Source organism: Sarcophilus harrisii, chromosome 5 (genome assembly GCF_902635505.1).
Source record: "Sarcophilus harrisii chromosome 5, mSarHar1.11, whole genome shotgun sequence".
Taxonomy (NCBI): Eukaryota; Metazoa; Chordata; class Mammalia; order Dasyuromorphia; family Dasyuridae; genus Sarcophilus; species Sarcophilus harrisii.
In genome coordinates this window covers 107,026,562-107,052,513 of record NC_045430.1, presented here as the reverse complement: position 1 = coordinate 107,052,513, position 25,952 = coordinate 107,026,562, and the positions used below count along the sequence as shown (strand labels likewise).

The window sequence follows — 25,952 nt, the reverse complement described above, 5'->3', positions numbered from 1 at the left end:
CCCCATGAACATATGGCTATGGGTGTATGCTATGGGTCATTGCTACTAGTCTACCTTAAGCCCTAAACATTGCTCAGCTGGATTACTGCAATGGACTCTGCTTCAAGACTGCTCAATCTCTGTATCCCTAGTGCTTAGCCCAATGCCTGATTTTCAGTAAATGTTTTAATAAATGCTTCTTGATTGAATGATTACACAGAACACACTAAAGACTCTTGGGCTGCCTAGAAGTAAGGACAGACACCTTTAGACATCATAGATATGTAATGTTCCCAACCACAGTTTCAGCAGAATCCAAGATCTGTTTCAATCATGATCTCCAAATTTACTCAGACCTTCAACTTCCAATGGCAGGAAGTTGCTTCCTTTATGTCCCATGGAAGAGACAGGTTTTCCCTCTATAACAACATATATACAACATGTGCCATAGGCTTCCCAGGGTTTGTGTGTGGTGCTAGGACCAAGGGATAATAGATAAAATGGGATCCAAGGTTGAAAATAAATATTTATTTAGAGGCACCTTTTTGGGAAGCACAGGTATAAGGCAGGTGGATTTCCTCATCAAAATAACAAATGTCCTTCTCTGTTGTCTCACTCCCAAGAACAATGGGAGAGTGTAGTCAGGGACCAAACAACAAGAGGTTAGAGAGATGGACTGGCTGAGGCCAGACTGAGGGATAAGGACGTTGCTAAGGGACCAAGAGAGATGGTGTGTTTGAAGGGATGAGGCTGGAGAAAGGGTTGGGAGTGGGCAAGCTTAGAGAATGAAGAGCACTGGGGTGGATCCAAGTGAACATAACCTCTGCTATCTCCTTGGTTTCCAAGTTCATCCCCCATGGCCCAGGGATAAACTGCTGAACTTCTGGCTCCAGAGCAGTATAGCCTCCTCGCCTTTGGCTACGTTCAGTACTGAATACGTCTCATTCTTCAGACATCTCATGCGGAACACCTTTGTGGATATTATGGAAGGAAGAGAAGGATGTGGGACAGCAGGACACAAGACAGGGAAAAGAGCAGTCTCAAACTCATAAAATGCTTGAATCCAAAGGCACCTTCAAGAGCATCTATCTGGTCATCTTCCAGAAGAAGACAAAGAGCCCCTGCCTTGTCCAAGGTCACAAAGATAATAGTCAAAGGAATAGGATTAGAACTAGGTTTCTTAATTCCTAATCCAATGTTTTCACTATTTCACTTAACTGCTTTCTCTAACCCCTTCTACTATCTTATCCCATTTTTCACCTAGGGGATTTTTTATTTTTCCTAAGAATTAGGGAGTCAGTGAAGAGGTTCTAGAAGGGGACTTTGAACAAAAAAGAGGAAGGAGGTATATGTGGAGAGAACTATGCCTTCTAGCAGCTCTCAGAAGAGCTCACAAGAGACTAACCTGTTTGGGGTAGGGTTGAGGGTTTGGTGTAGGGAAGAGGCCTGCATTAGGGTGGGGCAGATCCAGAATGGGCTCACCTTCTTGTCCTGGTTACGAAGCAGACACTGGTGGCTTTTAAAAGCGCAGTAGTTGGGGTACTGTATATAATCCGAGTCACAGATCTAGACCAGGAGTTAGGGATCAGAGGGTAAGGGAATATAATAAAAAATAACAACTCATATTTCCATTATAAAAAAATCACAGATGATGAAAGTGAGACAAAGAAAGTTAAGATAATTTGCCCATCCATGGTCATTCCAGTAAGTGTCAGCCAGGGCTTATACTCTGATTCCCTTATATCTGATTCCAAATCCTATGCTCTTTCCATAATATCACATTGCCTCTCTAGTAGAAAGAGAACTCAATGGTGATCAAGTTTAACCTATACCTAAAGGATAAATCTTTACAATCTTTCTGACATCTAGTTTCTCTTTGAAGACTTCTATTAACAGTTCTGATTGTAGGGCAGGTAGGTGGCAGATTGGACACTGCTGAGCCAGGAGAAAGGCCTGAATTCTAATTTGGCCTCAAACATTTACCAGCTGTGTGACCTGGGCAACTCATTTAACACTGTTTGCCTGAGCTTCTTCATCTGTAAAAGTTGCTGAGAAAGAAATGACAAACCATTCTAGTATCTTTTTCAAGAAAATCCCAAATAGGGTCATGAAGAATTGGGCATGACTGAAACGACTCAATAAAAATGGCTTTTAGTTCTGCTCTCTGCTACAGTTTAAATATAACAAGCTCAATTCCTTGTTTTTACCATAATTTTTCAAATATTTGAAGATGCTACAACGTCCCTTCTAAGTCTTCATTTCTCCAGAGTAAATATGTGCAGTTTTCCTTTAAATGATTATTCTAAGACATGATTTCCAGTCTCCTTCCTCTGCCCAGGAGTTCCCTAATCAGGTCTAATGGTTAGGATGCTGAACTTGGAATCAAGGATGATCTAGGATCTAGTCCTGACTCTGACACTTAGAAAATGGATGACCCTTGGCAAATCATTTCACCTCTCTTGAGTCTCAAGTTTATTCATCTATAAAATGAGATCACAGATGGCAAAAATCTCAAAGGGTTGTTGTAAGGAACAAATAAAATGATGCATAGGAAGTACTTCGTTATGTTCGCTATTGGAATCACGAAACTGGGTGGGGTAGCCATGTAAATGGGTCTATTTCCATTTTACAGATAAAGACATTAAGGCTCAGAGAAGTTGGGTAAATTGTACAATCCTTTGTGTAGCTCCCAGTCTAGCCCTTTTCTCATTTTACCATTGCTGCCTGTCAACACATAGGGTCCAGCTAATATGACAGAAAAAGAATCCCAAAAGATGTTGAGGAGCTGAAATGATGAATCAGAGCTGATGGGATAGTACCATGCTATTAAGTTAACATACTGACAAAGGTAAATATAAAATCCCCCTCATGTTGACATCAGTTATATCAATTAAGGAATGAGGGAACATGTGGCTCAAAAATAGTTAATGTGAAAATGATTTGGGTTTTCTAGTGCACTGCAAACTCAATATGTCAACAATGCTACCCACCTTTAAAAAGAATCTGGGAACCTTCAATGTGGGAACTCCTTCCACAAACAGAGATGGCCATGATCTTTTCTTGAGAGGGGAAGCCTCTCTCCAATCTTAACAAATATTTTTTGTTTGTTTATCTGTTATCTCTTCTAAACCTCACACAACAACACTGTGAGGCGAGTGCCATTATCCCATTTTGCAGAAGAGGAAACTGAGATTCAGGAACACTAAATGACTTGATCATGATTTCACAGCTAGAAAAGTCTTCAAGGTATGGGATTCAACTCTTGTACTCCATTCACTAGGAAAGTGCTGAATAAACCTTGAAATTTTTCAGATGTGAGCTTTTATTAGCTATTAATCCCTTTCATCTTCAGATTTAGTAAACAAAGCATGACACCCATTCCATCATCTACATAATTAAAAACTGGGATAGCACAAAGTTCCAGAAGTACATTTAGCTAATGTCCTCTCCATTTTGACCTCAATTCATTAATCACCACCAGTTCTAAATCCATCTAAACATAACATTGCTGAGATCCTCTTTCTATCTTATCCACCATGAATACTAGCCACTCTCTTAGAACACTGTCCCTTAAAAGTATCACAGGACATGAGGGATTTGAGAAATGGACCTTCAACAAAAGGGATCTTCATCTAATTCTACAGATACCCTTGCTCGCACTCCAAAAGACTAAGTCCAGAGCACCTTTTCCCCTTCTCTCACCTTATCTCTTAGTCTTCAAGTCCCCCAAATAACTCAGATTTATATTCTTTCTCACACATGATCTTATCTGAACCTTATGACAAGCTTGGGAGGTAGAAAGTGCTAGTGCTATTACCCCCTTTTTACAGGTAAATAAACTTGTCTAAAATTAAGGGGTGGTAGGCAAGTCTACCTCTTTCCATTGTACTAAGCTCCTTTTCAGGGACAGGTAAATTGTTAGGGAGAGGAACCAAAAGCCAAGAAGGGTAAGAAGTGGCTACTTGGGGATTCTCTTCCTGGGGAAGTGGCTAGAAAAGGGGGTTACAGGACAAAGAGACTGGAAATAGAACTGCTGGTGCTGCCTGGTCTTTATTAAGAGGACAGAGGAGTTGAGGATGGTTCACAGTACCTACTGGAAAGAAGGCAACATATTTTTCTGGAGATGATGAAAAGGTGGAAGGTGTTAAGTGTCTCGGGTTAATATTTAAGGACTCAGTAATGGAGTAACTAGCAATCCCCACTCTTGGCCTCCCTTTATGCTTCTCTTATTCTTGCTGAACTTATAGCAGAAGGGAGGAGGGAAAGAAGACTATTCATATGGTAGGATTAATATGCTTGGTAGAAAAAAAAGGATGATTTCAGAAAGTAGAGTCAGAGTTGGGTCAGTGAGATGAGGAAACAGAATCCTAGAGGAATAAGAGGAAAAGAAAAGAAGGCAAACATGGTATAATGAACAGAGAATGGGTCTGGAGTCAGGAAGAAGAACTGTGTTCAAATTCTGACTCAGACATTTATTAGCTGTGAGTCTTAGAAAGTCAGAACTTCTCGATTCCTCAGTTTCCTCATTTGTAAAATAAGGAGATTGGGCATGACAGTTCTTATGGGCCTTGATAGTCTGTTCCAACTCTAAATTTATGATATTAGGAGACTATATAATAGGATTTTAAAACCAAAAGAGATCTTTGAGATCATCTAGTCCAGATCAGCTTCAGTGGAAACTGAGGTCCAGGATAGTTAAATGATTTGTTGAAAGCAAACAGTTGATGGCAAAGTTGGTAAAAGTCCCAAGTTCAGTATACTTTCTATTACTCTACAATTTTGCCTCTCCTTTTAATCACAGGAATTCTTTCCATTCCTTTGGGAAAGGAAGGTTAGCAAAGGGAAGAAAGAGCCCTTCTTTTGTTTCAAGGTTATCGAGTCAAATGAAAGATAATGTCACATGAAGGTCTCAGCTTCTTCTCTAAACCACAGAAAATCAAAAGTCAAGCATATTGGAAATGCTCCAAATATGTTAAAGGCTTGAGTCTGAATCTATCTCAGTTATGTACTCTGTGACAGTGGCAAATCATTTAACCTATCTGGGTCTTACTTCCTCAAAGATCAAGAGTCTGGACCAGATGATCCCCAAGGTACCTTTCAGCTCTAAATTAAAAAGTTATGATCTATGCATGACTTGCAACAGAATGGTTGAGGGGTGAAGAAGTCAAAAAAGGATGAGTCATGGGGAAAAGTTCTGACCTTGTAGGGATAATCTCCATCCTGGAAAGAGAGGAACTCAGTCTGCAGCCAGTTGGAGACTCGGGTGTCCTCACAGCCCTTTGTGGCCAGCTGACCACACCAGAAGTCCATGCCAAGACCCCCATACAAATCCAGCCCATAATATTGGCCCTCCATCCTAGGGCCCACCTGAAATACAGTATAAATGTATAGTTCTCCTCCCTAAACATTCTCCCAAGGCCACAATCTTGCCTCCCAAAAGATCCCTGAGTGTGATTACCCCCAGCAATGAATTTCTATGGTCATAGCCACCTAAGTTAGCTACCTCTATGCCTAGAGTGGTATCCTGAGCAGAAAGCAATGGGCTGAGAAACTCTTCCATGTGGTTTTCACTGCAGGGCTCCCGCATCAGAGGTACCTCTGACTGGCATTGCTCTAACTTCAGGGAGCAGAACGCACAATGCTGGCAAGTTTCCAGGTGTCTTCGACCGAAGCTATCACACACCTGGAGGCAGAAAAGGCTATGAAAGGAGAAATACTAGGCTAGTATCTCCCTCTCCCACTCAAGAACAATCTCTGGGAATTATTCTAGATGTAAAGATCTTACAAAAAAGAAAGAAGAAAAACATGCAGCTAAATGGGCAAGGACAATTAGGGTGACAATAAAACTAGATCCAGTCTCAGGTTCCCTGGAACAGGATTTGACTTTTCTGGGTAGCAAATAAGCTGGAGTTTCAGAATAAGGGAAGGAAAAGAGAATTGCATGTGGAAATGCTAAGAATGCAAATGTAGAACTGGATTCTAGGACTAGAATCTGGTCTCATCAATTCAAGGTTCTGAAGAACTAAATTTAAGTCCCTGACCACTCTAAAATGATTTTTAGATTAAGGGGTCTTGGACCTTTCATTCACAAAAGTGTGAAAGGAAAAACCCTTTAAAGAAAAAGTGAAGAATCAAAAATGAATACATAGCTTAGCACAATGCATTATACATAATAGACTCTAAAAATGTTTATTGAGTGCAATTTTTAAAATTGGATACCACATTGGAGAAGGCATAATAGGGCAGATAGAATAGGTAGGAGTTAATTGACAGAGGCCTTACTCTATATTTTACAGTGCTGGGCACACTAAATAAATTCCTGCTCGATCAAGCTGAATTGAATACCGTGTTCCCGAAGCCGTAAATCTGTTCTTCAATATGTTGCCAGGCTTTGGTCATAGGGATAGCAGGGCAGCTGCCTGAAAGGATTGTGTAACACAATACCAACAGGGCCTCCTCCCCAGGCAGAGAGAGGAGACCTGAGGAAGATATGTGAGGAGATCTGGACAAAGTAGACAGAAAGACATGTAGAGTATAACATAAAAGGAAACAATGAGGCAATTTTACACACACACACACACACACACACACACACACCTGTAGTTGTTCTTTCATTAGCCACCCAATATAGGGCCACAAAACTAACCCCTTAAAAAGAATCTTAGAGATCATGTAATCCAACTCCCTCAATGGGGAAACTGAGAATAGTACTTGTGAGTTGCTGAACCAGAACAAGAATCCAGATTTTCCATTTTTCAAATTCAGTGTATCTTCCATTACAATGAATGGGCACATGACTCCATCTCCCTCTTGCCCATGCCAATAATGACTATAAAACAAGTCCTGGAATAGGCAGAGTAAGGATGGGACAATAAAGCAGCTATAGAAGTCTTGGTGGATCTGTAAGAAATCAGGCTTGGCCTGGGGAGGTGAGACTGCTACATAAATTCTCAGACTGGTATTTGAGGGAACTTTGTCTTTATCTTTTACCTTTCAAAAGAATCATCTTCATCAACTTGGGTAATCTTGTTCTGGCTCCCCAGGACCTGGGCTGATCGAATGAGTTCCCTGATGCCCTCGATCACTGCAGGGTGAAAGTGCTTCTTCCTCACCTGTCTGGTAGATGGGGGAGTGGGAGATTCTATGCGAGCCTTACTCCCCTTCTTTTCCATGGAAAGGGAGGACTGCAGAAGATCCTTCACATCAGTGTAAATCTGTTCACTCCAGGGCAAATACGTTTCAGGCCTCACTTTCTCTGCTGCCATGGAGAAAGGAAGAGGTGAGAAAAGAATGGAAGAGATGGGTTCAATTAAACTGGCAGCCTCTGTAGCTTTCTCTCCCCAATAACAGGCTCATACTAATATACTATTGACAATACTCACATTCACCCAGACATTTCCACATACATTTAGGTACACAAATAAATACAAATAACTCCCTTAGTTTAAGCCAGAACAGAAAACTGAGGCTGATTCAAAGATCCAAGATGATCAATGTACTTAAAATCAGAAGGGAAGAAGGTAACTGGGGAAAAAAGAACAAAACAAAAACTTGCTGCAAGTTTTTCTGATAAAAGTTTCATATCCAAGATATATTGGGAACAGATGAAAATTTATAAGAATAAGAATTTTCCCCAAATGATAAATGATCAAACAATATAGATTGTTTTCTGAGGACAGGGAGTTTTCTGAGGAATAAATCCAAACTATTGATAGCCAAATTTTAAAATGCCCTAAATTATCAAAGTACAGAAATGAACATTAAAGCAACTATGGTCTCTATTTTATACCCATAAGATTGGCAAAAAAAATATATACATTTTGGAGGGAATATGGGAAAACAAATACATTAATACAGTCCTGGTAATTGTGTGAATTAGGTGCAGCCATTTAAGAAAACAATCTGAACTATGTTTCCCAAAATTTTTATACATTGTGCATACTCTTTGACTCAGCAAAAAACCATCTGAAAAAGAAAAAACAATTATAGTAGCTCTTTTCTGTGTTGGCAAAGACCTGGAAACTGAGGGAACGGCCATTAATTAGGCAGGGGTCCTCAAACTACTGCCCGCGGGTCAGATGCAGCAGTTGAGGACGTTTATCCCCCTCACCCAGGGCTATGAAGTTTCTTTATTTAAAGACCCACAAAACAAAGTTTTTGTTTTTACTACAGTCCGGCCTTCCAACAGTCTGAGGGACAGTGAACTGGCCCCCTATTTAAAAAGTTTGAGGACCCCTGAATGGCTGAGTAAGTTATGGCATATGAATGTGTTGGATTATTATATTGCTAGCAAGAAATGATGGAGGGATGGTAAAACCTGAGAACTCATACAAATTGATGCAAAATGAGCAGAACCAGAAGAATAATTTATACAACAGCAATATTGTAAAGACACATACCTTTGAAGATATTTAGAATTCTGATTACCACAATAACCAATAGACTTTCAAAGGACTTATGATGTAATATGCTACCCATATTGCATGGGTAATGTAATTACCCTGACAGTCTGCTTGACAGACTCAAGGTGAAGAATGAGACAAATAAATTTTTGACTTGATCAATATGGGAATTTGTTTTGCTTGACTATGAATATTTGTTACAAAGGTTTTGTTTTTCTTTTTCAAAATGTGTGTGTGTGTAAAGCACAAGAAAATAGATTTTTGTTAATACATATCTACAGGTAGATTAAATCTATCTGCTCCCTTAAATATTGTTAATCTAGAGGGTGTGGTTTTTGGATTCAAGCTAAACTTGTGACTGTTATTTCTTAATGGGGAAAGGAGGAACCCGGCTTTATGTTTAAGGTTTGACCCCTTTCTCACCAAATATCACTTCCAAAATGTACACATATAGTAACTAGCAAAGACACCCATTTATCCAAGTTGAGAGCAATACAGAAATCAAAGTACACATAAGAAAATATACCAGACAATACTGATTGAAAGAGTTCTTCCATTGAAAACAAGTTAACTCAGTTCAACCAAGAGAGAATCCCAGACCTCACCCAAGGAGGAATTTCCTGAAGTCTTGAGTGTAGTAAGCTGGAGATAAGGACATATTGGAGATTGCTAGTTCCTCTCAGGTCAGCTTCTTCCCAGACTCTTATTAAGCAATCTCAAGTGTGGTTTGGTATGATCCATCTTCTCTCTTGAAGCACCGGAAACTACTGTAGAACCCAAACAGACTCAAACAGCGTCTCAAAAAAGTCTGATAGGAGTAGAGCTCCCCTCTCTCTTTCTCTTGCCAACTGTGCCCTGCACCTCACACAGGTGTGGGGCACGGATCTCCACAAATAAGGAGACAGTCTCAGACCAGCAGACACGCATCATTCTCCCTTACTGGGGATGAGATTGAAATCTTCATGGCTGCTTGAGGGAGCTCACCTGTTGTGACATGGGGCAGGCTAAAAGGGACTGTTGTGCTGTCCATCCTGGTAAAGGTCTCAGGGGATGAGAGAAGTGAGGGTGACGGGAAGCACAAGACCCTCTGCAGATGGAAAAGAAGAGGAGTGATGGGGAGCACAACTCTTTCTGCAGAAGGCTGGGGATGGCTTCCCACATTGGTACCCCCACCCTTTCTTATTCCTTGGCCTCTTCTCAATATATCCTTTTCTCCAATAGGTCCTAGTCTCTGAGGGGATTCTTTCAGAAGACTGAATCCTCTGGAGGGGTTCCCTACTGTTATTAGGGGTATGTCTGAGCTACTCTATATTCTGTAATGTTTTAGTTAGATAACTGGGATCCTTTAGAGAAACAGGATGACTGTCTAGGTCCACTCTCTCCCTCCCTGTATCTGCATCTTCTCCCACCTTCCCTCTCAGTAACGCTCAAGTTAACTAGATTGTTGAATGCACCTTGAATACAAAAAATTAACACTGTCTGTACACTACCATCATTGCTTTCATATCAGGTTGGGAAAGTACACCCATTCCCACTGTGAGTTCTAACTCCAATTTTGCCTTCTGCCTCTTCTAATGACACCTCTGGACATGAGGACTGTCCCCCCTCCAACCTCACCTTGGCGTAGTAGAGTCGGTTGGCGCAGCGATACTGGGTAAACTGACAGAAGGACTCAAACCAGGAAGCAAAAGGTAGGTCTGTGCAGACAGAGCCTGGGGATTTAGGGTTTGGGGGTTAAGGAATAGGGGGTTGGAAGTGGTGAACAGAAGAGACCCCCCCCCCTCAGTGCAATGCCCCTTGCCCTCCTCCTTTCCCCGGAGAAGGAGGGCGGGGCTGCGTGGTTGGCTCCCCGAACCTGCGCTTCCCCGTGCCTCACTTTCCCTGTCTGTCTCTGCTTCGAGGCGAAGCGGGCGCTCACCCTGGGGCAGGGTGCCGTGGTTCTCATATTGGTCCAACTGAACAAGCTTGTGGTTCTGGCAGCCCTGAGTTGCCCGCAGGCGGCAGGCAATCTCCGCTTTCCAAATCGGGGTCAGTGCTGAGAAGAAGCGCTCGTATTCGGCTGGAGAAAGCGGGGCGCCAGAGACGTCAGGGCCTGGGGCCGGGAACGGGGCAGGTGTTGGGGCCAGCAGGATCGCTGCGGGCGGGGACAGACAGACACACGGACGCGTGACGGAGGGATGGGTGGAGGAATGGATGGATAGGATGGGGAACGGATGACAGAATGGATGGGTGGGTGGGTACGGTAGATGAATGAAATGGGAGAGCGCGGGTGAATGGCCAGAGAAGGGGAAGAAATCCTACGATTCCTCCCTATTACCCCCCCCCCCATTCAGTCCTGGTGAGGGGGATGCCCAGGCTCACCCGCCAGGGATAAATAACACCAAGGATGAGGCCAGAGACAGTGGGAAGAGATGGCGGGACCTCTGGGGGAGATTGCCTGTGGTTCAAGAGGCAGAGCGCTCTCCTCCGGGGCTAGCCAAAGGTGGGGTGTTCCAGAGGTGGGGATGGAGAAGCCGGGCGGATACCCGCAGGTGTCCCCCCTGAGAGAGCCTCTCCGGCAGGAGAGAGGAGGCCTCACCTGCCAGCAGTGGGAGGGGAAGGCCAGAAGCTGGGCTTCTCATGGCCCTGGGGGCTCGGTCGCCTGACGCCCACGAGAGCCTCCTACCTCACCCGCCAGCTCTCAACCGGTCCCGAACAGAGGACGGAGAGGGGGCGGGGCCGAGAGGGGATGGGCGGGGCCTGTGAGAACCAGGGGCGTAGCCTTGGAGACAGGAGGGGGACCGTCTCGAGAGCGGGGAGGGCGGAAGAAGGCGTGGCCTGTTGGAACATAAAGAAGCTACCCCAACCCCACCCCCCCCCCCCCCGGCGGTGCAAGAGAGAGAACAGAGAAGGGGCGGGGCCTGACCTGGAGAAGATGGAGTAAGGCGGGAAGGCGCCGGGCCTAAACCATACTAGGGCGTGGCCGGGAATTGAGGGGTCCAGGACGGAAGCCTGGCACCGCTTCGTACAAGAGGAGGAAGTGGGTTTCACAGTAAAGGGCGGAGCCCGAAGACGGGGAATGCGTGAGAGGAGGGGCAGGGAAGAGTTGGGATTAGAACTCAGAAGGTAGGGTAATTAATACAAATTTTATAATAATGATATTAAAATAATTATAATCAATACCGATTTTAGAGGGATTCTCTTTTGGTTGAGAACACCACCATAGACAGGATCAGTGTCTTAAAGTTGGAGTCGTCTAATCATTTGCCGTGTCTTGTCAGTGCCATCTGCAGGTAGACCTTCAGACCCTCCGTTACTCTCCAATCTGATAATTGCAACAGTTTTCTGACTCCCTCCCTCCTTCGAGCCCCCTCTGTCTTGAAGTTGTAGATTTTTTTAAGGACCTTGCCTTAAATCTGAATTCTCATTGATTGGTCAACAATAAGTCCCAGGCCAAGCCCCACTTGGTCATTGTTTGGGCCTGATTGGTGGAGAGTGAGTGTAAAGAGCAATTGTTTCTGTTTTGGCCGGAATCCTAGCAGATCGTCCTTTTGCAGATCGATTTTTGTAAATTTTTTATTTGACAAAATAAAAGAGGCAATTCTTTGCCTCATTTCTTACTTAGCCTTATTAGCCAAATGGGCCCTGTCTTAGTCAAACTGAGAGCTGCTAAAGACTGCATATAGAGTATCTCGTTGTTCTAATATATATATATATATATAATAATTTTTTTTTTTTTTTTTTTTTGCTGAGACAATTGGGTTTAAGTGACTTGCCCAGGCTTGCACAGCTGGGAAGTGTTGTGTCTGAGGTCAAATTTGAACTCAGGGCCCTCTGACTTCAGAGCTTGTGCTCTTATCACTGCACCACTTAGCTGCCCGGTCCTGATCGTAGCTTGCCTAGATCCAGTTGGCAACTGGAGGAGAAACTGATGTTGGTGCCTTTGCACAGCCTTTCCTCACTTAAAATCTAATTCTTATGTAAACATGGTATCACTCCTTCTGTTATGGACCTCTTGGAGAATGAAGGACAAATGACAATGCTCTATACAGCTCCAAAAACAATCTTCACAAGGCACAATTATATTTTATCCCCCTGCTCAAAAATCTTCAATCACCCTGGAGGTGCCAGAAACACCTTTTGATTTATTACATGATTTTGAATTGATTTTTGGTTGTGTTCAGAAACCCTTTACTCTGCTGTCACATTTTTCATGATCCTCACATTCCATTATGGGACCCCATATGGAGTGTTGATCCTTACATCTAGGATCAAAGTCCCCTGTAGCTTGACATTTATAAAGACCTTCACATTTTGACCCCAAATTGCCTTTCTGACCTTCATTCATATCCTATTAATCTCCTTCACACTATATTCCAAATCAAACATTTCACCATCAACTTCTGGGTATCTGCAAACATTCCTCATGATTGGTATACAGCAGCTATTAACTTTTCCTCATGACCTTTTATTTACTTCAAATCTTGTGCCAACCATCTATCAAATCTGTAGTGATCCTGTTATCTTCTTTGTATAGCAGCAATTAGGTGCTTAAAAGGATGGACCTGAATTCATCAAAAGTTGATTTCAAATCCTGCCTCACATTTACCAGGTCTTACTCTAGGCAAGCCAATTAATCTTTTAGTCTTAGTTTCCTCATTTGTAAAATGAGGCTAATTACTCATGGGTGTGAGAATGGATGTGATAATACACACACACACATACAAATATGTGTATATTTATCACTGTGCAAACCTTAAAGTATTATAGAATGACAAGCTATTATTACATCCTCCAGAACAGACAACTCCTTGAGAGCAGAACCAATTTCATTTGTCATTGAGTCCCCCAAGCCTAGTATCATGTCTTATATAAAGCACTTATGTTTGTGAATTTGAAATTACATTTCCCTTCACCAACCCATATCACTATCAATGTATGATTTCTTAATTTTTTTTTTAATTTTTCCACTCTCAATCCTATTTTACCTGAGAAATTTTTATGCAGCCCCATCTCAAATCTGAGCCAAGATGCTTCTGACAGCTTTCATGCATGCACAGTGCTAAGTGCACATATTGTATGTTCAGAAGGCTGTAGTGAAGTTGTTTGATGCAAGATGGGCAAATGCTATTAGAAACACCTTCTATTTATCACATGAGATTTTGAATTAATTTTTGATTGTTGTGTTCAGAAATCTTTTACCACTGCCGAATTTTTTGTGACCCTCAAATTCCATTACGTGATCTCATATGGAGTTGGGACCCATAGTTTAAGAAGCTTTGATTTAGTAGAGGTCCTGGGAAGTTGTTCAAGGAAAATAGAGAATAAATGATTTGCCCACCCAAGGTCACTGTGCTAACAAATCTCAGGGGGGATTTAAACTTGGATCTTTTTTCAGCCTTACCATGCTACCTCTATTAAATAACACATTTATGTAGATATATTTAAATATGTACTTTAGATGGGATCTATCCTAATCTTAAAGGGTTGAACACATCATAAACTAGGGAGTCTGATGGAAAGAGTACCGAACTGAATTAGAAATCCTAGCATTCATATCTTGGGATTCTGCCAATTGCTGGCAGTGGAATTTTGGGCAAACCACTTAACCTAAGCCTCAGTTTCCTCATCTGTAAAAGAAACAATAAATGTACTTTGTCAGTTATAAATTTCAAAGTACTAGGTGAACATAAGCTTTTAGGATAGCAAAGCCCAGGAATTTGAAGTCATTGTTCTTCTCCTATAGCTTGAGAATATGAAAGAGGGAGTCAAGTATTATAATGGCCCATATTCCTAATTTCTCCTCAATAAATACAGCAGGCCAGATTTCATTACTTTTATTCTCCCACCCACTCTACCTCCCTCCAATACACACAAGCCTAAAAACTCCCTTGCCATAGGGCAGAAGGTGACCCTACAGAAAGGGCCCTACAAAAAGATGAAGTCCAAGGAGAGAAGGAAGATCAACATACCATAGCCCCCACCATGGGGGGGAAGGGAGGCACCCCTATACTGCTGTCCCAGTCCCTATATACAGTGAGGGAAATAAAAAGGTATCCCTCCAAGATACAGCACCAACCTCAGCATGGAGGCAAAGGGGAAGTGGGAATGACCCCTCCTCCACCAACCCCAAGAAGGAGATGGTGATGTTCTAAAGGAGGGCACATACCACCCACCCTACTGCAGTTCAGATGCAGCCTCAGCACCAAGAGTGTGTATGTGTGTGGGGGAGGCAGGGGGAGAAGGGAGTGACTTCTCTTTACCAGCCCCCTTCTCCCCCTGAATTCCAACACCCCAACACAGGATTTCCACCCCATGCCCAAGCCCAGGTGAGAAGAGATGAAATTGTGATGACATCCAAGGCCTTTGTTTATTTCTTCTTCCGTTCCTGAGAGCACCGAGGGCAGAACCTAAGGAGGAGGTAACAAAGAGGGACAAATAGGTTAAAAGAATATGGGAAGAAACTCTTCTCAAATTTAGTCCAAGATTCAGACTCAGGATGCCCTTAGCCATAAACTCACCATTTCCCTCGAGGCTTGGTTGTTAATCCAACACAGGCAAAGTGGAACCACTCAATGGAACACTGAAAGAACATAGGAAAAAGAAGCAAAATTAGGAGGAGGGAATTAGAATTTCTTTAACTTATTCTACATCTGTCTTCTATTTTCTTTCTCCCTGAAAGATCCTCAAAAAAACCGGGTGGGGCTGGGCTAATTCTGATTACATTTCAAGCACTCAACTGCTTTGGAGTTCTGGTCATTCTTGCCTTTTTTTTTCATCTTATCCTAATCCTTCTCAACCTTTTAGAAAGTAACATTTTCCAAAAGGGAAACGGCAGATGGTGAATGCTTTCCTAACAAGATCTATTTCAGTGTTTGTGGGAAAGCAGTCACAGCCTTCTCATCTCCTCCCTCCATCACCCCTCCCTGGCATCCCATTCTACAGATAAACTGGCTCTCACATCAGGGTTGTCACAGCCAATCATCTCCCCATAGGAAACTTGGTGGCAAAGGCAGTAGGTAGGTTCATTGGGATCCACTGGCATATCCAGCACATCTGAAGGGTGGACACTGCCAAAAGTCACTGAGGGCATACCATACTCAGGGCTTCTAAAAAAAAAACAGGTAATGGCATATGTTATGACCTTTACATATAACAGGAGATTTAGGGATTAGGATGAAGTTAGGAAGAATTATCTTCAATTTTAGACACAAATATTGGGCCACTTTGTAAGAAAAAAAAAGTAGAAGACATGGAGGAATGGAGGTAAGGATTTTGGTAAGACGAACTCACGTGCGCACAAATTTCAGCTTCTTCTGGGCAGCCTTGGGAGCCTCCTCATCTGAATTCTTACCCTTAGAACGAGCACGGGCAGCTTTCTTCTCCTTCTGAACCCGGCCTTCTAGGAAGGAGGGGAAAAGCCAGGAGGCAAGGGAACCAAAAAATAGGTTAAACCCTTTTTGGCTTCTCTGTTCTTTCTGACCCAATTAACCTACTCCTCATTCTCTTAGTCACAGAATTTAGAGATGGAAGAAAAAAATCATCTACCTCCACCCAATCCCCTTACTTCAGTTTTTCTAATAAGGAAACTGAGGCCCAAGATTACATAGGTATTAAGTAGCATATTGTCTTCTGATTTCAAATTCATTGTAATATGCTACTTTTATTAAGCCCTCCTCCCTCCTACCTCCCAGAACCCTGTCCCGGTCTCCTCACTCTTTTTTCCTTTGCTGGAAGAGCTGTCATAGTCACTTGACTCAATCTGTTTCTCTTTTAGATCAGCCTCAAAACGGGCTAGATCTGTGTCCAGTCTTCGAATATGCTTATCCACCTAGGAGCAGGGTAGAGGGCGAGAAGAAAAGACAGGGAAATGAGAGACTAGAAAGGATGAAACTAATCATAAGGAAAATTCTGGACCCAAAACAGATTCCACAAAGTCCCCAAACCTATAAAAATTCCCCAAACAGTTGAGAAGCCTAAGACCCTTGTGGAATAAATGGAAAGGTAGAGAGAACACGTGGATCCTAGCCATACCATCTCATAGGTCTGCATGGCGAGCTGCACCTTGTCATCCCCAAATTCCTTGCACTTGCCGTAGGCTTCCTGGATCTGCTTAAGTAATGCCAGCTTTTCCTCTGAGTTGAGGCTGCGGGCGCTACTCATATATTCAGTGGCCAGCTTGTCAATTTCTGCTTTCAGGTCTACAATAGAGACAGAGGCCTGGTCACAATGCCCCCCACCCCCCAAAAAGTTGATTGAACATATTCCCTTTGACCCCTTTCCATTCAACCTCATCAAATTAAAAGGCACAGAATATTCGAGGAGAGGTTGAAATACTACTTGGACTAAACTTGTGGCTCTACTGGTACAAGGAACTCTCACATAAGAAAACACACAGGTTAGCATGTAGGACACTGGAACACTTAACTGGGAAGTTAAATGACTTTCCCAAATTTACACAGCCAAGAATGATAACCAAAGCTGATGCCATCAGCATTTCTACCCACCAGGTATAGCAGAAGCTGAAATTAACCATGGAGGTATCTCCCTTTCTACAACTTTTCTATCTTAGGCATACTTGTGAGTTTTTGGTAGCTGTAGATGCTGTTCACAAAGCCTGTCACTGTTTGCATGCCTCAACAGCTACTTTATGTCTTTTCTCAAAAACTATCTACCCTGGTCAAGTTATTGGTGATCCATCCACTGTTACTCTTCTTGGTGATTCATCCCTGTGCCTCACTGAATGCATATCTTTTCTAAACCTGCTTCCCACTCTACTTAAGCTAACCATTCAGTGACTTGGTTGGGCAGTCTATTGTCATCTATCAACCAGGTCAACTAGAAATATACTAAATCAAAATGGCTTGGAGACTGGTGGCATTCCAACTTATTACTGATGATCCTGGTTTGCCAATTGTTCCTTGGTAGAGCTCATTGAAACTGGTGATGAAACTGCTCATGAGAAGGATTGAGTTGACTACAACAGGTCCGGGTCTTGAACTGGGCAGATCCAGTGCTCTGTAGATCTTCAGTTCGGTACGGTGAATCATTCTATGTTTGCACTACATTTCATCTGTCAGTTTCCCAAAAAACATATTATGAGGCATGCAAACAATGACATGTTCTCTGACATCTCTTCTTGTTGTGTGCACTTCAAAAGTCAGGATTGGATTACAGAGAAAACAAGTCAATCCCCAGCATTCGGCTGCTCCCAGATGACCATTTCAGGACTTTTGATGTTGTGATGAATTAACTATGATGACCTTCCCAATGGGACTTGGTCACAAGTTTGCAGATCACTTGTTATTTCCTTGAGCAGGACTATATAAAAGAGAAAAGACTGTACCTATTACACAATCCTCTACTGACAAGCCACTATCAACTCTGATGAGACCAACCTGACCATCGGGGAGTAGCCTCAGGCTCCAAGTGAATTTCTCAGGGCAGCCAAACTTGCTCAAGAGTTGCCAGAATGCAGGTCCACAGATGATATCTAAAACTTCTGTAAGGTCGAAGAATACAGTGTAGAGGTCTTGTTGTTAATCTCTGTGCATTTTTTTCAGTATTTGCCATGAAGCAAAGATTATGTCTGCCAACATGAGTTGCAGTCAAGGCCATAATGTGAATTCTGTGGCAGTATGACTGATAATGAAGTGTAGCAGAAGTATTCTGGAAAGGGCTATACCCCCAAAAAGATGCAACTATAGTTGAAACCATAAGATTTTCTGACTTTCTTCTCCAGGATGGTAATGAGGTTAGTGTCTTTGAACTCTTTAGCTCTTTCCTCAACACTTCATTTGTCGAGGAAAAATTGGTGCTGATATCTAGCTACCGTTACCCTCCCTTCATAAATTTCAGCAGGCAAAGTGAACAGAAAAGCAACAGTAGTACCCTGTTCATCAGATTGTACAATCAAACACCAAACTGAAGAATAAATCATCATTCACTCTAGACACAGATAAATGTACACCTCTGTCTGTACGCACCCTCTGTTCTCTGGTCTAGGTCCCGCATGAGCTGGAAGTTTCTCTGGAGCTCAAAGGGGAGGTTTTCAATACCTGGGAGGAAGAAGAGGCTGTGAATTGCTGGAGGTCATGGGGTTCCCTTGTGTCCCCACAACCTACAAAACCTCAAACTGCAGTAATAGTAGTGGTCCAAACCTGGCAAAAAAGGATTAATTACAAAAAATGCTACCAATCAAACCTGACTAGCACCAGGTCCTTTTTGGTGGGAAGGGGGGTCTCAGATCCGTGAGGAAAGGAGTCTCAGTCCTTTCTTGTTTGGTAGTTACTGTCCTCCCTTCACTCACTTAAAGGGGAGGTGGACAGGCTGGAGGGAGGAGCCACTGGAGGGCCTATTCTTCTAAGGAAAAGGAGAGGAGTGAATTTCACGGTTACAGACTGGCTGACAGGTGGGACACCTGGCCAGGCCGAATCAACCCAGTGCACCCCAGCCTGAAATTAAGTGTCCCCCGACAGTCAGGGTCCAAGACAACCCTCTTGCCCCGCTCCCCAGCCGGCACTACTGAACTTCTCCCAAACCCAAACCGATCAAGCCCACCTTAGCGGCCCCTCTCCGGGCTGACATCCATCAGCCGCCGCAGACCCCGCACCCCGCCCCCCGCCCGCACTCCTCCCCTCCCCTCCTCTCCTTTCTGCTCCGTGGTCTCTCTCCCCCCGCGGGCCCGCCGATGTGCGCATGTCCCATCTCGGCGGGGCCCTGCACCCGCGCTAAGACTGCCGACCCAACACCCGCAACCTCTTACTGTCCAGGTAATGCTCCAAGTACATTCCCGCCGCCATCTTGAAGCAAAACAAAGCAACTTCCGGTCCGTTCCCGGAAGTGATAGACGACCTTCCAGGGCTCGAGCTTATCCCAGAGACAAGGCCTCTTCCGCCCTTAAAGGGAGGAGGGGGGGGGAATTCCGCCCTTAGTGTGTTTCTAGCCCGGGCACTTCCGCCCATTATCTTCGCCTTCCTTTCGGAGGAGAGACCTCCCTGTTGCACTTAGAGAGGTGGTGTAAGCTTCGCTTCCGCCCTCACCTACAGATGCCCCTCGGTTTGGGACTGGAGGAAGAGGAACGACGTCACTTGCGCTCGCCATTTTGAATTAAATTCCCTGATTCCACTCCTCTTCAGAAAGGAAGATACTTTTAGAAAGCCAAAAATGTGTGTTTTCCTTCTAGTTGCTTAAAAAAAATTTCGCACCCCATTTCTCATTAACGTGTGGTGTAGAGGCGAGCGAAGGCTCAATGATGTCCTTTTTGTTTCCTGCTTCCATCAATCTCTTGGGAGGAATAGGAGAGCAATCAGGAAATGGGGGTGGGGCCCTAACCTCGGAGGGATGGGCATGGGGGAGTAACTACAAGTCTCACCTGCCTCCGTGCCTAGGCCGCAAAGGCGGCCGGGTACTGTGTTGCGCATAGAGTAGCGGGCTTGGAGGCGGGAGGACGAGTTCAAATCCGCGTGTGTCTCGTCTCAGCCTCAGCTTCCCAGTCTGTAAAATGAGGCTAGTAATGGAACCTACCCCACAGGATCGCGGTGAGCATCCAATGACAGGTGCAAAGCGCTTTGCAAACCTTCGCTCGTTAAACGTGTTACTGCGACGGAGTCGCTCTAGCTCCTGTCTGCCCAGCTCCAACCCTTGAAGGATCTAAGTTACCCAAAGAGCACATTTCTCCCTCAGAGCCTGGTACTTTACGCTCCTCACTTGAATCCTAATGTGTGACTTGCCGAAGGTCACGCAGCTAGGAAGTGTTAAGTGTCTGAGGTCAAATTTGAACTCAAGTCTTCCTGATTTCAGAGCTGCTCTATCCACTGCACCACCTAGCTGCCCCCCCCCTTCCCAATTTAAATAAAAATTACCACAGATCATGACAGCACAGAAATCTAAAGACTAAACACCCTTTGGGTAGGTGTATGGATAGTACTCCAAACTCCTAGTAATTATAACTTTCCTGGACCAGGAAAGAACATCAGAAGATCTAAATAAGAAATCTATTTCTACTGCTGGTGCAAGAATTTGGGTTTTTTGTTTTGTTTTATTTTGGTTTTGTCCTAGTTAATCAGTATATCGAGTCTGCATCAAACTACTTCACATATATTCTCTCTTGGTCCAAAGGAAGGGGCAAACTAAGAGAAATTTCAGAGATGCTTATATATATCTACTTCCAAATTAAAGGGGGCACTGTTTGGTTAATCATCTACATTGTACTAAGTAGTGGGCCATGTTAGCTTTTTTTCCCCAAAGGGAGAGACTAGTATAAGTTTTATTACCTACTACCAAGGGGTATTTTGTAGTTAGAAATCTTATAGTGTTTCAGGAATATTCAGCAATAACCATACCAGGGCCCTTATGCTGTATCAAACAAGTGGATATGCATCTCATCACTTTATACCCAGCCAACTGCCCCTCTCATTTCTCTACCCTGACCTTAGTTCATTTCTCCATTGCCTCTTGCCTAAATAATGTTGAAATAGCCTCTAGGACAGACTTCCCACCTTATTTTGTTTTCTTTCTTCTCCTTCCAAATGAGAAATCTATCTCACATTTATGGTTACTTAATCCTCTCAATGCATAGATATAATTTCCATTAAGAAAAAAAAAACCTTCATAAACTCTTATTAGAAAAAATTCTATATTTGTACTGGAGAACTAAAGATCAATCCCATCTCTAAACACTGCCTGTATGACCTTGAAAAAGTCATATAATCTCTTAGGGCCTTAGGTGCCTCATCTCTTAAATAAAAAGCTTCCACGATTCCTTTCACATCTCTTAAATAAAGAGCTTCCAAGATTCCTTTCAGCTTGAAATCCATAATCCCACTACAGAATAAATTCAGTCTAGTATTCAAGCAAAAATAATATGTACAGATAAATCTTTAAGGTTTATAGGGTACTTTTCACATAACCTTGTGAGATAAGAAATGTATAGTCTTCCCATTTTACAGGAAGAAAACTAATGTTCAGAGATGTGTTGACTTTTTGTGAAGGTCACACAGCTAATGTCAGAATCAAATCTTGAACCCAGATCACTCCTCTATCAAATAAACTTCAGTGGTCCCCTAGTGCCAAATCAAACGGAAGTTTTTCTGCTTGGTTTTTAAAAACCATTCACATACTAACTCCAACCTACTATATATATATATTATTCCTCTTCCTATACTTTATGGCCCAGCTAAATTGACTTTCTTACTGTTTCTTGCACAAGATATTCCATCTGCCATTTTTGTACATTTGCATTGGCTTTCTAGAATGCCTAGAATGTGCTTCCTCCTCAGTTCTGCCTCATAGAATCTCTTGTCTCTTTCAAAACTGCTCAAGTGCCATCTTCTACAAGAAATCCTTCTTTGATCCCTTAAAAGGTGCTATTCTCCCTCCCCTCATAAAAATTAACATTGTTTATTTTTACATATTATATATGCTTATTTATATAATTTGTTATCTCTCTTGATACAATGTAAACTCTTTGAGGACAGAGACTTTTTTTTTTTTATCTTTGTATCTCTAGTGCCTAGCACACACTTGACACAAGGAATTCTGTCCCAAAGGCTTCTGTGGATACATCTCAGGAAGCACATGAACTGGTTTGGGCGGAAAAAACAAAAACAAACAAACAACCCCTGTTGATTTCAAACTGCATAGCTTTCTTCGTAATCCTATATATTTTATGTTATTCACTTTTAAAATATACTGAGAAGGGGTCCATGACAGAACAAAGTTAAGAATCCCTAATTGGTTCTTGGTTATTTTTCTATAAGTTGAATATTCTTTCCATTGAACCACATTGTTTTACCAACCACTATATCTTATCTTACTTTTCCTACTTCCTCCAATATCCTCTATGCCCAGTTAAACGAGACCTTTCCCACCTGTGTCTTAGACCATGTTTCTTCTACCTCTGTCTCTTGCATATTCAGATGAAAGCATTGGAAATAATAAAGCAGAAAAGGCTAAAAGAGAGTCAACATCTATTATAAAAAAGGAGAAAGATTCCATCTAGTTTTGCTCTTTTTTTGAGACAATCTGGGTTAAATGATTTGCCTACACACAGTAAGTGTCTGATACTGAATTTGAACTTGGGTTCTCTCGACTCCAGAACTGATACTCTATTCATTGTACCACCTTGCTGCCCCCACCTAGTTTTACTCTGGATGCATTAAAATCACATGGCCCAGGGAAACTATAGCCTCAGGTAACGGTATTATTAGGTACTAAAAGAACTAACAGATGTGATTCCTGAATCATCATTAATAATATTTGAAAGATAGAATGCAAATATGAAGAAGGGCAAATATCTTGATTTCCAAAACAAAGAGATTGAGAAAAACAGAGAGACATGGGGGTGGGGGTGGGAGGTGGGAAGGGGAGAGAGAAGGAAGAGAGAGACAGAGAGGAAAGAGAGATAGAGACAAGAGGCAGAGAGGGAGGGAGAGAGGAAGAGAGGAGGGAAGAAGGGAAAGAGAGAGAGTAGAGATTTTCAGCTATAGCTACAGGTTAATGATCTTAATTTCTGAGAAAAATCTAGGAGTTATCATTAAAGAGATATCAAAAACGGGAAGTTATTGAGAAAGGGCAGCTTGGTTTCAGCAAGATTAGGAAATATCAGAATGAACTTTTAAAAATTTTTGACTGAATCACTAAACTAATAGAAGAATGCTATCTAGTTTACTTAGATTTTTATCAAAGCTAAATCCATTGTTTTAGTATGATTTGGCAAAGAAAAAAAAAGAACGGTCATGGGTTCTCCCTCCTTGGAGGTCTTTGTAACAGAGGTTGGATGGATATTTTTGAGATATTATAATAGTTCAGGCCTGGATTCAAATTACCTACCTGCCGCTAATCTTTTTGACTCAGGGTCAATAAATTGTGTCAGTCCCAGACACTTTATCTCTCACTGTCTGTTTTCATATATTAAATTTTCTCCAGGGTTCTGAAAAACATTCCCAGATTAAGACTTACCTTAAATTGCCAGGTTTTCCTTCCTTCTTAGACTTCCCAGGGGTCATACCATTGTCCATCTCTTCTGATTTAAGGTAGGCCCTCCAGACTTTACAGGACACAGCATCACTACCTGCTGTGAGATTTGGTCTTGAATAAGTCTAATCACTGCCTCTCTCAACAAACCTATCCCCAGATACCAAATATGCCACCGAGACTCATTCCTCAATCACTAGCATATTCCCATCCTATCTTAGGCTCTTTATCCCAATGACATTGATAATTGGTTGCTACAGTACAAACCCTGTTCCTTATCTTCCACTCTATTCCCTTATTCCACCTCTCCTTTCACCTTAACCTCTCACCACCTGTACATTTTATTCCAGATCTAGCTATTCCTTGCACCATGCTCTCTGAAATACCTGATCCATAATTAACAAATTCATTTTTTCACCTTAAATTTTTTCTTTCCTCCTTCCATCTTCCAGCTCTTACTGCCTCAGGATTCTTGCTGATGGGTAACCATTACTGTCTGGTACACTAGTGGTTGAGTCAGCTTACTTTTTGCTCCTTGTTGCCATTTTTAGATTCCTTCTATACCATCATCACACAATAATCTTTTGTCCTTTAAGTTGTATTCAATTTAGATTGTAAACTTCTTGAGGGTAAAGACTGACTTTTGTATCTACAAGCCTCAGCTATAGCTAATATTTATATAACACTTACTATGTGTCAGGAGCTTTAATCATCTCATTTGGCCCTCACAACAACCTTGAGAGATAAGGGCTCTTATCTCCATTTTACAAATAGGTTAAGTGAGGCAAACTAGTTAAATGACTTGCCCTGCATCACAGTGAATGAGGCTAGATTTGAAGTCAGGCTACCTTGACTTCAAACCCAGCACCGTTTCCACTTCATCACCTAGTTTGTCTAACTACAGGTTTATAACCTTGATCTTGCTATGATCTTCTATATTAATGAATGCCAAAAATCCTTTGTGATCATAATTTATCATTCCATTTTTCTCTCTGCCTTATAACCTCTGTTTTTTTTTTTTCAGTGTCCTCCAATATTTCTACTTCTCAGTTTTTTCCCAAGCTATCACTTATGAACTAATTCCACTCTTTTTCTGTCAACTCCTTGGTGAATCAGTTAAAAGTCCTTTATACTCAAAATTTGTTGCATTATTTTAAGAGCCCTCACTACAGCAAGACAATCTGTTTTGACCTCCCCAATTGATTCATTATTTCAATCACCTCTGAAGTAATTCCAAAATTTTTCATTCCCTCCTCATACCTTTCATGGTACCATTTCCCCCACCCTCTCAGCTAGTCACAGTTCACCAAAAATAGAATGAGGCCTTTTGCTGAGATTTAACCTCATCTCATCACTCAAATGTCTTCCTCCCCACTCCCAGTCTTTTCCTTTCTATGTCTCAGATATTTTTCTCTTTGTCAAAACAATTTGCTATACATGTGCCCTTAATTTTTTCCATATCATCTTCCATCTACCATTTATCTTTCCATACCTTCTTCTCCAGAAGATAGCTCCCTACTCCCTCACTAATCTTTTGGGTGGTGCAGTGGAGTAATACTGAAACTGAAGTCAGAAAGACAAGTTCAAATTTGACCTCAGCCACTTACTAGCTCTGATCCTGGACAAGCTCTGTGACCTCAGATTCAACTGTAAAATGGGGATATCACCTATCTTAGTAGGGATCAAATGTAATATTTGTAAAAAAAATGCTTAGAACAGTGTCTGGCATATATTAGGTGTCTAATAATTGCTTAATCTTAACTTTCCTTATTTCTTCCCGTCTTTCGGCTGCTTTCCTACTCCCTACAAACATGATCGTGCCTCTTCCATAATTAACAAAACCTGTCACATGACCCCTCATTTTTATTAATCATCTCTCTTCCCTCAATCTTGGCTAAATTCTCCAAGCTCTTGCCTCAAAGTTTTGACTTGTCTTCCCACTCAGTTCTAACCTTTTTTCAGCCTACCTTCTGTCCAAACCAACCTAGTCTCCCCAAATTTCACTAATGATCTCTTAATTGCCATATCTAAGGGACTTTTCTCAATCTTGATACTCCTTGACTCTATCCTTGATGCTGTCAGTCATCCTCTTTGATATATTCTTTTCAGTCTAGACATTGTTCTCTCCTTGTCCTCTGATGGATCCTTTAAAAATCTTTACAGAATCTTCATTCAGGTTATGTCCACCAATCATTGATATAATCCAAAGCCATGTCCTTCGTCTTCTCTTGCTCTCACAGTCTGCTTCGTGATCTCATCAGTTCCCATGGCTTTAAGTATCATCTCTAGATAGATGATTCCCAGATCTATATATTCTGGTCCTTATTTTCCTTCAGAGTTCTGGTCTTATATTGCCAAATATCACTTGGATATTTCAAATTCAGCATGCCCAAAACAGAATTCACCATATTTCTCCACCCCCTCCTTCCACCCCACCCCTCCCTGTTTCCTTATTACTACTGAGTTTTTCTGTCATCCAGGCATACTTGTTTAATCTTCCTTGACTCCATATATCCAATATGCTGCTAAATTTGGTCATCCTCTTCTTTCTAATTAGTTGCCACTCCTCCCCCTCACCTGGATTACTGTGAGAGCCTAATTTAACTTCCTAAGAAA

The 25,952-nt window shown here is 42.2% G+C and overlaps 2 protein-coding genes across 11 annotated transcripts; both read right to left on the bottom strand.

The window, feature by feature from the left end:
• Nucleotides 1–487: 487 nt before the first annotated feature.
• On the bottom strand, nucleotides 488–11,104 carry ACRBP (acrosin binding protein). 4 transcript variants are annotated; one of them, XM_031938271.1, is made up of 10 exons: nucleotides 10,960–11,102; nucleotides 10,300–10,515; nucleotides 9,999–10,093; nucleotides 9,366–9,468; nucleotides 6,970–7,237; nucleotides 6,325–6,481; nucleotides 5,483–5,662; nucleotides 5,179–5,346; nucleotides 1,462–1,545; nucleotides 488–949 (listed from the first exon to the last, which is right to left on the bottom strand). In XM_031938271.1, exons 1-10 carry the CDS (start codon nucleotides 11,000–11,002, stop codon nucleotides 827–829), a joined length of 1,437 nt encoding a protein of 478 aa, XP_031794131.1. In that variant the 5' UTR covers nucleotides 11,003–11,102; the 3' UTR covers nucleotides 488–826. The 4 variants fall into 4 exon arrangements, with proteins under 4 accessions (XP_031794131.1, XP_031794132.1, XP_031794133.1 ...); XM_031938272.1 differs by having other exon boundaries at nucleotides 10,300–10,473; XM_031938273.1 differs by having other exon boundaries at nucleotides 10,300–10,440; nucleotides 10,960–11,101.
• Nucleotides 11,105–14,182: 3,078 nt separating this feature from the next.
• On the bottom strand, nucleotides 14,183–19,245 carry ING4 (inhibitor of growth family member 4). 7 transcript variants are annotated; one of them, XM_023504556.2, is made up of 9 exons: nucleotides 19,126–19,245; nucleotides 18,347–18,418; nucleotides 17,759–17,862; nucleotides 16,395–16,580; nucleotides 16,077–16,191; nucleotides 15,654–15,762; nucleotides 15,322–15,469; nucleotides 14,882–14,943; nucleotides 14,183–14,770 (listed from the first exon to the last, which is right to left on the bottom strand). In XM_023504556.2, the coding sequence occupies exons 1-9, from the start codon at nucleotides 19,160–19,162 to the stop codon at nucleotides 14,731–14,733; spliced, it is 873 nt and encodes a 290-aa protein (XP_023360324.1). In that variant the 5' UTR covers nucleotides 19,163–19,245; the 3' UTR covers nucleotides 14,183–14,730. The 7 variants fall into 7 exon arrangements, with proteins under 7 accessions (XP_023360324.1, XP_023360323.1, XP_023360322.1 ...); XM_023504555.2 differs by having other exon boundaries at nucleotides 16,395–16,561; XM_023504554.2 differs by lacking the exon at nucleotides 19,126–19,245 and adding an exon at nucleotides 18,564–18,900 and having other exon boundaries at nucleotides 16,395–16,561.
• Nucleotides 19,246–25,952: the final 6,707 nt, after the last annotated feature.

What these genes read in the sequence shown, in the direction of transcription:
- ACRBP (XM_031938271.1), bottom strand. Translation starts at nt 11,002, where the DNA reads ATGAGAAGCCCAGCTTCTGGCCTTCCCCTCCCACTGCTGGCAG. An exon ending in ACCGACTCTACTACGCCAAG is followed by an intron (nt 9,469 to 9,998) that starts GTGAGGTTGGAG and finishes TTCCATCTGCAG; the next exon opens with AGGGTCTTGTGCTTCCCGTC. An exon ending in GAAGATGATTCTTTTGAAAG is followed by an intron (nt 6,482 to 6,969) that starts GTAAAAGATAAA and finishes TACTTTGTCCAG; the next exon opens with ATCTCCTCACATATCTTCCT.
- ING4 (XM_023504556.2), bottom strand. Translation starts at nt 19,162, where the DNA reads ATGGCGGCGGGAATGTACTTGGAGCATTACCTGGACA. An exon ending in GGCTACTCCCCGATGGTCAG is followed by an intron (nt 16,581 to 17,758) that starts GTTGGTCTCATC and finishes CATTGTGACCAG; the next exon opens with GCCTCTGTCTCTATTGTAGA. An exon ending in AAGCTGAAATTTGTGCGCAC is followed by an intron (nt 15,470 to 15,653) that starts GTGAGTTCGTCT and finishes TTTTTTTTTTAG; the next exon opens with AAGCCCTGAGTATGGTATGC.